The sequence below is a fragment of the Echiichthys vipera genome (genome assembly GCF_963691815.1).
Source record: "Echiichthys vipera genome assembly, chromosome: 23".
In the NCBI taxonomy this organism is placed as follows: Eukaryota; Metazoa; Chordata; class Actinopteri; order Perciformes; family Trachinidae; genus Echiichthys; species Echiichthys vipera.
The window spans coordinates 6,294,983-6,306,657 of NC_139848.1; the positions used below are offsets into that span (position 1 = coordinate 6,294,983).

At 41.6% G+C, this 11,675-nt stretch overlaps 1 protein-coding gene across 1 annotated transcript; it reads right to left on the bottom strand.

The window, feature by feature from the left end:
• Positions 1 to 2,595: 2,595 nt before the first annotated feature.
• Positions 2,596 to 9,623, bottom strand: LOC310964609 (ETS translocation variant 5-like). Its single transcript, XM_083937799.1, has 13 exons — positions 9,543 to 9,623; positions 7,734 to 7,796; positions 7,553 to 7,637; positions 7,352 to 7,399; positions 7,181 to 7,231; positions 5,644 to 5,752; positions 5,291 to 5,563; positions 4,897 to 5,177; positions 4,743 to 4,796; positions 4,600 to 4,668; positions 4,326 to 4,477; positions 4,143 to 4,244; positions 2,596 to 4,024 (listed from the first exon to the last, which is right to left on the bottom strand). The coding sequence occupies exons 2-13, from the start codon at positions 7,779 to 7,781 to the stop codon at positions 3,791 to 3,793; spliced, it is 1,506 nt and encodes a 501-aa protein (XP_083793925.1). The 5' UTR covers positions 7,782 to 7,796; positions 9,543 to 9,623; the 3' UTR covers positions 2,596 to 3,790.
• Between the last annotated feature and the right edge of the window lie 2,052 nt (positions 9,624 to 11,675).

Genomic DNA, 11,675 nt, shown 5'->3' on the forward strand with positions numbered 1-11,675 from the left:
TATTGGCGCTGACGAGCGGTGGAGCCGCCATCTTGGCCCGGTCGCCCGCTCCACTCAGTGTAAGGACAGGACACGGTTCAGCGTATTTTAATATTCACAGTGGGATTAACAGTAATAGAATATTCTGATATATGATATATGTGATGTATGATAGGTGTTTGCAAACACTATAAATATAAACACAACAAGAGAAATCATTTATAGAGTATTAATAGGCTGTATTTCATACATGAATACATAAATCTCTCTCTCACTCACTCTCTCTCTCTCTCTCTTTCTCTCTCTCACACACACATACACACACACACACGCAAGCACACACACACACACACACACACACACTCAGAGAAAATTAAAATACATATAAATCAAGAGTATCAATACAATTAGGTCAGAGAGAGAGATGACATTTTGGACACATCTAAATACAAGTCAAACAGACACACTTTCATTTAAAGCACTAAAAAAAAAGCAAGAGCCGAACCCTATATGTTTATAAATATTCAGAAATGATCCATGCTCTGCCAGTCGCATAGTCGTGGTAGTGGAGAGGAGAGGGAGGGTCCACATTTGAGCGAGTGTGTGTGGTATAAAAATATATATAACATTTTGTTAAATCGATCATTTTCACACTGTTTTGTTCTTGCACAGTTAACAATTTGAGTGTAGCTCTAATTGGTAAAGAAAGTGATGTTGTAGGAGTACTTTGTATAGTATCTAAAATGACTGTGTCCTTTGTTTTTAGGCAAGGTCTAATTATGTGAATGTCTTCTTTATTACATATTTTAATTATGTAGTAATTGTATTTAATGTGCAAACAAAAACACGGGGCAGAGTTCAGTAATATCCATTTTAAATTATACAAACCATTTAAGATTTTTCCTAAGTTAAATAAATGTATGATTTTTTTAACTTCTGTGGTACAACTGAACTAAAAAAGCCTGGACTCATCAGCTCTGGTTTACAAACATGTGACGTTCGTCCTGCTTTAAGTGGAGATGTGGAGAACCAAGTAAAAATGTATGGAACATTTAGTTCAGCTGTGAGAATATCGGGCACAGAGTGGAAACACATGTTAAATCTCTAATTCATTCTTTATAATAAACCCCACATCATGTTGCTCCTGTTTGATGAAACAGTTTAACAGCAAAGGATATTGATCAGATTCTGTCACTTCTCCTTTGATAGTCTAAACTTTAAAAAAAGTGACATGACATGAAAAATGATCTCATAATTCATGTCAATGTCATGTTCAATATTTAAAAAAACAAAACTGAGAATATCTGAGGTGACCTGAGATTAACTGTCTCTGAAGTGTCTTCCTCTCATGAAACCACAGCACATCCTCCGCTGACCTACTGCTGGAAATGTGCAATCCATTTACACTAGACCACATGTACGACAACCCCTCTCCTCCCTGCTTCTCCTTTCATATCTACACAGGCTTGCACACACACATCTGGCCGGGGGGTAAATTAACTAAGATTCCCACAGAGGCTAATCTCCACGCCTCTACTGTGACAAGATAATAATAATATAATAAGGGACAGCAGCTCCTCTGGCAGCTAAATATGTATCTACCTGTCACAGCCTGAGGGACTCACTATAACATTTAAAAATGCATGGATTTATTTATAATTGTTTAAAACTGTACTGTACCGTACTGATTATGAATTGTAATATTGTAATATTAGATTAGAGCAGGAATACGCTGCACAGTGCTCTGGCATCTTGTTCCTTCTGCTGCTCAACTCATAGGCTCAACGAGTCACTCATAGAACTTATCTGGTAGGATGACCGGTCCAAGATGGCGGCCGCATTTCTCACGGCCCAACGTTCGATGCGGCATCTACTCTTTATATGTCTATGCCGGAACCTGTATAGCTAGCTTCTTTATGTTTCGTCACTGTACCCTTGGGAACGCGCTAGGCAACCGCTCCTTGTACCGGCTCTTCACATCTCCTGAACCTCTGTCGTAAAGAAAGTTAGGTGATTTGGCTGGGAACCGGGGTGTCGCCGGTTCGAGACTCCGTGTGGACAATGAATAGAGTGTGGCGAGATCAACGGGAAGTCCCCTTGCTCGGTCACCCCTCAGTGATGGCCGGTTAGCTCAGTTGGTTACAGTATACAATAACACCAAGGTCGCGGGTTCGACCCCCGTACGGGTCATCTACGGTTGTCTGGGAACCGGGGTATCGCCGGTTACAGTCCCTGTATGGAGCGTGGACTGGTATCTGGAGAGGTGCCAATAGATGAGGTAGTGCTCCGAACCACCAACTGCCCTTGGCCCCCTCGCCCCAACATGATGGCCTCAACATGGTTGCATGTATATAGGTCTGTCTGTGCATGTGTGTGTATTTCGGGCCTGTGTGTCTTCTTCTTATTCATTCATTGCAATACCTGATAAAGGAATTCTTCTGTTTGTTATTGAGTATCAATATCAATAGTAATGCAGTTGTAGTTACACACTGTTGCCACTGGATGGCGACAAAACTCATCTGACAGTGGAGGTTTCTTTGGGGGTGTGAACATGACTGAACAGCACGACCAAAGAGAAAGAGTAAAATAGTTTATTGTATCAGTAAAGATCAACAGAAGGCACACATACAGTATCTGAGGGTAGACGTCACGCCAGTGTCAAAGCCTCCTCCATCCTCCTGCACTCAAACCACCGTGAGATCATATATAACAAAATATACCAGTACATCCGTTTCTCTCTGCGGCTCTCAGAGGGTGTCACTCATCCAACTGGGAGAGGCTGCAACCGATGCAACACGTTAGCAGGCGGCACTCTGCAGCTCATAGTACAATGTCAAGCAAATGCAGCCTTTTGCAAAAATATATTCATATATAATTATACACCTTTTTCTACACACTGAAGCAAATCAACTATACAAAATGCAGAAAACTATCTCAGTACAATAACTGGGGGGTCGGTTTATATGAAAGTCCATGCTTATTGTTATTATCATTATTATTATTAATATTAGCATCAGCGTGGCAGTATTACAGAAAAATAGTAGCAGTACCTTTGTCAGAAAACGTTTTAGGAAAAAATTACAAGTCCATATAATACCAAAAATATTAGCTTTGAAAACAAGACTCAAAAGACATTTCATATACAGGTTTATAGGAGGACTATACCATCTGGAAAATACAAGTGTCCCTTTCAGGCAGTAAAAGGTTTACCAATAAAACGAGTCAAAGGAAATGCGTAAAGGAGTGCCTGTGGGTTTGAGATGCTTTTTGGTTGAAATACAGATCCCAGAGTTCACGTACACAACTACAGCGACGGCCATGCTACAAAACTACAACCGCACCGGTTGCAGGGTGACTGTGACGGGGGAGTTAAATATTAAAAACGTTGTGACATGAGCGGAAAATTAAAGCTGTAATATACGGAGAAACGGCTGCAATTTTTTACAAGAAAACGTTCAATATTTTAATTATAACCGACTTTTTAACATGATATTGTGACTTTTATTTTGTAAAATCACAACTTTACTTTGAAATACAGCTTTTTCTTGTAATAATTTGACTTTTTTCCCCAATAATATTTAGACTTTTGTGTGCAAACAGTGGCCCTAACCCACAGTAACACATGAAACCAAATCATTTATAATTATGCAACCAAATCTTTTGGTAAAACAGACATTTCCTGTGGATAAAAACACCTCTCTCTTCTCCTGTGACAAACATAACATGGGTGTACATGCTGAAAATCTCAAACACTGCTTAGTAATTCGGGTTCCTCCTGGTTGAAATACCTCCAGCTGCCGGGCTGTGAAGTCTAGTACGGGTAGCTGTCAGGGAAAGCCAGTCCCTGGGCGCACTGCTCCCCTCCTTCAGCCAGGTACGGACCCTCCTCCTCGTAGCTGGGCAGGGGGAGGCCGTCCTCCTCGCTGGGGGGCAGGATGGCGTCTGGGTCGGCCTTCAGACTTGGCCTCTGGTTGTCCGGGAACGCCATGGAGAAAAGCGCCTCGGGGTTGCAGACAAACTTGTAGACGTACCTTTCCCCGGCCACCTGCAGGACGAGCCAATCAGAGGTGAGAATAAAAGAGGATCAGTTTTAATGCAGACCCTGAAGCATGGATGGTAAAACGTACGTGTAAGACCATGTAAGCGCACTGTGACACCTTTACCTTCTGCATGATGCCCTTCTCGTAGTAGTACCTCAGCGAGCGGCTCAGCTTGTCGTAGTTCATGGCCGGTCGGTTCTTCTGGAGCCCCCAGAGCCGGGCCACCTGAAGAAAAAACATTAAAGCATCGTCACCTTAAAGTTTAAGTTTAACTCGGGCTTTTTAAATGGTTCGGCGATGACTGACCTCCTCAGGGTCGATGAGTTTAAACTCCATGTTGCGTCCCGTCCAGACGATCAGGTGTCCGCTGGCCGGGTTGTCCAGCAGCGTGAGCAGGAACTGCCAGAGCTGCAGTGAGCCGCGGCGCTGGTACGGCAGACCCTCCTGCTTCACTTTACCTGCACACAGAGTCAAACAGGACACAATGAGTTCACATCGCGCTGTTTTTGTGTGTGTTCCTTTGAGGTGATCGGCTGCGGTGTTTAGAAGTACTCATCTCCTTCTTTAACGTTCATCTTACCTTCCAGTCTTTCTGGCACAACACAAGCGTCGTCGTAGTACAAGTGTGGCTCTCTGTCGTGACCAAACCCTGCAACATATTGGAAAAGTTAACATTTGCTCACCTGAAAAACTTACTTAAAAACAAAGACAAACAAAACTCACCAACACTGTTGTTCTGGTACAAGACCGAAGACGACGAATGGCAGGTTTGGACCTCTGGAAGACACAAAGCGTTCTGTGAGTGCTCGCTACGAAAATGCTGCGCTAATGAATTAGTCTCCTGTCAAAATGTCGCAAATGTGGGTCACACACTCACCGGAGTCAAAGCCGAAGTCTCTCGGCTCTTGTTTGATCGTGACGTGGTTGAAAGCAGCCTGGGAGCGGGCCAGACCTGGACCGGGCGGTGGCCCTGGCTCTGGGTACCGTGGATCCACCAGCTCCTGTTTGAAACCTCGGGGGCCGTGGGGGACCAGGGGCTCTGAAAGGTGGCGCTGGTACAGCGGTCGCCCGTCACGGCTCGAAGGTTGGTACGGCGCATTCACGGTTTTCTCCGGAGGAAGGAAGGGCAAGCAGGGCTCTGACATCTGCCGCTGAAACCTGCGGGGTGGAAGAACACAAGACGAGGTTTGAATGACTCGTTGAGCATCATACGGGACCTTTAGAGTCCGAACTCACTTAAATGAATACTGCAAAAGTACCAAAGCGCTCACCTTTGCTCGGTGCTGAAAGATGCACTGGGGCAGCTGATGGGGGCACGCGGCAGAGCAAATTGCTGGCTTTGGCTGGCCTGTGGGAGGTTGCGGTGGTGGGAGGGGCTCAGAGCAGGACCGTGGCTCGAAGGGGAGTTATTGGCCAGCTGGGGGGCAGAAGGTTGCAAGTGCCTCTGTACGGGTGGAGGTCCAGCAGGATGGGTGGAGCCACACTGCACCGGCGTGGAGGCTGGAGTCAGAGCTTTGAGCCCAGATGGCTTAATGTCACAGGCACTGAGGAGAGGACGCAGGTTGTGAGCGTATGCGTGATGTAACGATATGATGTGTGCTTAAATGATATAACGCATTCATACCTGTAACTGTAAAGGCACATGTCAGCGTGAGGCGTCCTGCAGGGAGACAGCTCTTCACACGGACTGGGCTCTCGCTTCACTTTGCTGACAGGCGGTCCATGAAACATCACTGCGAACACACACGAAAGCCCTGATATCAGATCACACATCACCAGAAAAGAAAAGACTTCCCCCTGCGGTTTTTTATACTTACAGAGTATTTAATATTAGATAAATAAAGAACAGTTGGTGCTTAGAGTATCTGAGAAATTAGGACGTTCTACCACCTGAACAGGTAAAATTATTGGACAAAAATAACCAGCCTCTCACAGTTTCTTTGTAACACATCAATGTCTACTTTGTTACAGTGAAACAAGGGTTAAACGATGCTCCAACACCCTTGTTTCAAACGCTGCGGCTCACATGTGAGAAAAGAGCGATCGCCTCCTCTCTGATCTCAGCAGCGACGTTTCCATCCACGACGCAATCGCTCTCGGGTTTATTGTCAGGACCGGAGGCAGCTATCAAGCAGCCATAAACACACGCAGTACGTGTTTGGCCGCAGCACTAAATGTACTGTTTCCACACATCCAGGTCTAATCTGTGACATCATTTCCTGCACCACGTGACTGCCATCATTTAACTGGCACAGATGCACGGCGGGCCTGTGTGAGGGCCATAAACTGTGTAAACTGTATTTACACCATCGACCCTGGAGAGGACGCGGCCTGGGTTCATTCACAAAAAAGCTGCAGAAAGAAACTGCACAAAGCCGCAACAACGAACAAGTTTGAATTGTTGGGTCTATGTTTATCATAAATAAGTCATAGAGTGTGGTCTTGACCTATTCTCTAAAGTGTCCTGAGATAACTTTGGTTATGATTTTGCACTATCAATAAAATTGAATTGAATTGAATATTTCCATTTAATGCAACTTTATACTTCTAAGAAGGGGAAGTACTTTTTACTGCAGTACATGCATCTAACACTTACTGTATAGTTACTTTACCGACATTTAAAACATATGACCAGCTAATTAAACAGGATTAACTGTTTTAGATTAACTAGCATCAAGGAGTAAATGATCTCATCTCATCTTCAACCGCTTCTCCAGAGTCACGTCGCATCAAAGAGTACATGATAAAGAATCATAATCATGAGGAGTGATACTTGGTTTCTACTTAAAACATTAAAAAACACCTCACAAATGTGTGGTTTCTTTAAAAAAAAGGCTCAGTAACTTCCATAAACAGCTGGAAACGGGAGTTTTGAGAAAAGGTAAATAGAACGGATTATTTATTAGGCCATTATCTTAGGATTGCAAGTTAATGATGTTATTATCTTGAGAAATCAACCTTTGTTATCTTAGAACAAAAGATCATTTCCTCCTTTTACTTATGATGTTTGAGCGGCCCAGATCGAGCTGAAGACTGCGGACTTGGTTTTCAAAATAAGGTGCGAACAAATGGTATAACAAAATACATTGGCTATATGGAAATAAGATTAACTGGATTGTATAAACCCATAATTAAACATTAGAGGAGACGCAGGTACTCACAGTTATTGGACTGGAAATCTGGGACAAACTGCTCGTCATCAGGAACCTGAGCTGTCAGACGGAAAAAAGCAGCATATTAAAGGACTCTGTGCATTCCCACTTGTGTGAGTTTAAGCTCCCTCCTACATTTCCCAGAATGCCCTTGAACCCTCTCTGTGTGCAGTGTCTCACCTTCTGCGATCCAGATTTCCTGGAGCTGGATCAGATCTTGAAAGAGCTCTGAAAACAGACGTAACACCATTTAATGTTGGCTCTAAACCTCACCGTGGTTACATAACTTTTCCACCCTCACCTGCTCCATTCTGAGACTCTCTCCGACAAACATTTCAACACAGTAACCGCTTTCACATGTGGCCGGGATAACGAGCCTACCTTCTGTGTCCTGAGCCAACTCTGTGTCCATGAACTTCCTCTTGCGGTCGCTCAGACATCTCTCCGCTCCCTCTACTTGACGTTTCTAGTAGTTTGACAAACAGAAGTGTTTAGTGAACATAAACTGGAAACCTCAGTGGAATCTGCGGATGTGTTTGTGGCACGGGGATGATGAACTCACGCTCTCAGGGACCACGAAAGGGACCTGCTGGTCATAAAAGCCGTCCATGTCGCAGGAGTCTTCCTAAAATAAAGAGGGGTTGGAGGACAGATTTATAATAAATACAGACAGTAATGCATCGGCCTGATGAACATGTTTATTTCCACCAATACTCTGACTCCTTTGGGTCTTTGTCTAACCTCCACCACCTCACAGCAGGAAACAGTAAACAGAGAGCAGCTGTACAGTCATAAAAATGTGACGTCATTTGACTTTTCCTACTGTCGGGTTGCACTGCAGTGACCTTACTGCGGATTTCACCGCAGGGGTAATCATTAATGCAGTTTGAGTTGTTTTAATGTTAACTGACAGCTGCTACAGGAAGGAAACAATGGTTTTAATCAAGCAGGCAAACATCTAAAGTCTGCTGAATAATAAGTGGACGTAACAAACCAATGTATAGGAATATTGAGGCAACCGGTGGTTGAGTGGTTAGAGAAATCGCCCCATGTAATGAGGCTGAGGCCGCGGGTTCAACTCCGACCTGCGGCCCTTTGCTGCATGCCCCCCCCCCCTCTCTTACCCCATTTCCTGTCTGTCCTACATAGTAAAAGCTTGAAAACTGCCCAAAAAATAATCTTAAAAGAAGAAAAAACAAACATAGGAATATTGCCACATTGTGTAAATTGTAGATAATTGACTGTTTATTGCATAGGTGTCAAAATATATACCTTTATGGTCAAAATGTTTATTAGATTTATACCTTAAAACATTAAGTCAAACTTTAATTGTGTGTTTTTATACTTAGTAACTTATAAACCTACCATAAGCATAGGTAGTAATGTCTTATTATTAATCAGAAATACTTTAATAATCCCAGGGGGAGTTATTTCCGTTGCAGACTCCAGCTTTACAAACAACAACAACATTATACAGATAACATATATATTTAGAAAAACAGAAATATAAAATATGTATATGTATATATAATATCAAATGTAAAATAGTAACATATACAGATCAAAAGTACTGTAAAAATATGCAAAAAAAAAGGCTTTTAAGGCTCTAATCACTTAAAAACCTATCAAAACACACGTTAATCCAGTTAAATCCAAACTAAATAATAAGATACATGTCTCATCCTTTCATCCCATTGTTGTTGGATAAGGATTGCGACACACGGAAGTCATTATGAGCACAAATCGTCTGTTCCTCTGAGGAATGCAGTGGGCTTCCGTAGGTAAACAACACCTCTCGTCACCTTTTGTTCGGAGAATATCGCGATACTAAGGAGCGAAAAGTTGGAGCTGAAGTCGCATTAATCAGCTGTAACGGCACAAACACAACATAAATGACACGGGACTCTCATGTGTGCTGTTTTGACTCGTAACAGGGCATAAACAAGAGCAAGAATCAGATTTGTGAATGGAGTTTGGTGTGACGCACAGCAGAGACCAGCGCGTATCGTGGGACCTCCTTGTTTTTCTCAATGAAGTGAAACTTGATCCTCGCAGAGGGGGAGGAGGTGTGAAAAGGGGGGGCACACCAGCTCACCATTGAGAAATTTTACCCCGGAGAAAGCTTCACGATGCGAACAGGCCGCAAAGACAGCCGCTGCAGACGCAAACACGCCGCTGCAGGGCTGACGGACGCGGGGAAATGGACGCAATGTTGCCGTTGATGTTTCAGAAAATGGCGTTCGCCTCTTAAACCCCTATGTGCTCCCCTCACATCATCACGCTGCGGTTAATGGCACAAAACAAAGCACAAACAAACCCACGCAGCGTTTTCACGAGGATATAACGATGATAATACTAATGCAGGACTCACTTGACGCGTGGAGTTTGTTGTCCGTGTGGAAAAACGCAGGTTTTCTCCCCTACATCCCCTGCGGCTCCTCGGATAAAAGCTCGGCCGTGGATTTTTCTCAATGAAGAGCTTAGATCGCTGGATCAGAACCAGAGCCCTGTGCCGCACTCCCATTGGCTGGAACGCGAGTCCGTCAAAGAGCGAGCCAATCAACGTCCAGACTGCTCTGACGTGTTTTTTATGAATGGCTGCGTTTCACTCATGGCAACAGCTCTCTTAAAGGGCCAGCGCCGCCATTCCGTTAAATAAGTAAATAAATAAATAAATCTGAATGTACTTCTCTGTTCTAGCAGCTAATATCATATTATTATTATTATTATTATTATATAGAATTATTAGTATTATTATTATTATATGTTATTATTATTATTATTATTATTATTATTATTATTATTATTATTATTATTATATATATAATAATGACTTAAAGGTTGAATTAGTAGACTCTTCATTAAAAGCTGTATTTAAACAAATAAATAAATAAATACGAATTTACTTCTCTGTTCTAGCAGCTAATATCATATGATTATTATTATTATTATTATATAGAATTATTACTATTATTATTATTATATGTTATTATTATTATTATTATTATTATTATTATTATTATTATTATTATTATTATATAATGACTTAAAGGTTGAATTAGTAGACTCTTCATTAAAAGCTGTATTTAAACAAATAAATAAATAAATCCAAATTAACTTCTCAGTTCTAGCAGTTAATATGATGATATGGTTTTGCAAATTTATTATCATCATCATTATTATTATTGTTATATAAAATAATTACTTAACGTTTGAATAAGTAGAATCTTCATTAAAAGCCATATTTAAAATAAATAAATAATGCATCCACAGGGCGTTTTGAGGGGTATTACATGCAATTTAATAAGGAAAACGTATTGTCTTATTAGTCATAATCTGCCAAACATAAAGACCTTTTTAATGGAACTCCATTGCTAGGCAACAGCTTTGGTCCTTGTTAACTTCCTGTCAGATGAGGTCATTCACATTCACTGCAACAGGAAACAAACTGGGACACATTTAAAATGTTTATGTTTACAACTTTAAAAATGTCTATACATGTAAATATGATTTGGCAAAATGGCATAATAATGAACACTATTATGTGGGATTAAACTGGCTATTAAGGGTCATATATAGAGTCCAGACAGCCAACACAACACTATTGTACTATTATAACTGAAGAACTAAAAACTTATGGATAAGACTAGTGCTTAAAGAATGTGCTGTTTAATAGAGTAATAATAATAACACTATTAATAGTAATACAATTTTATTTATGGGAGCCTTTTAGGACAATCAAGGTCACCTTACATGTACAAAAAAAGGATAATTAAACAGATAGACGACAATAAAAAAGTTTTAGTCAATAATTTGAAAATGAATCATCAACTATTTTGATAATCAGTAAATGTTGAAGCCATTTATCCACCAAAATATCAAACATTCTCAGTTTCTACCTTCTCAAAAGGATGTGCATTGCTTACAAGCTCCTGTTTTTTTAATATATTTAATTGATTGAGCACTAATGGATATTTAAAAAGATAATTAGCAGTAGCCCTAACTTATTTCACTTCAATGGAAGCTTCAGTATTCCTGCAAGTGTCCTCAGTTCATAATGGACTCATTTGTGGCTAACAATAAGAAAACGACGGCTCATCTCCAGCCTATAAAAACAATGCGTGACATCAACCTGGATGCTTTTGTTTAGGGGTAGAAATACTATTCTTCCGCACGCCATCACGCGCCACCAGAGGCCTACAGGCAGTTATGTAACTCCTGTAACTCCTGCATGTTTCATAGATTTAATCCAGCATCACACTGACTGCTTCAAAGTCTCAGTGTGTGGCCCGAGCACTTTTAATCCCACCTTCATCTCTTTCCACTTCATTACCATTTCGCTGCAGAGAGATCCCCAATCGTGCCACGTGATTATCTAAAAGTGTAGTATTTTGTGCATTTACAGGCCGGCATTAAGGCTTTCACAAAGGGCCTCTTTGACGACTGATGGGTCTTGGAGTTGTGAGACAAAACAACAAAAACGCCGCAGTTATGAGAACTTTTA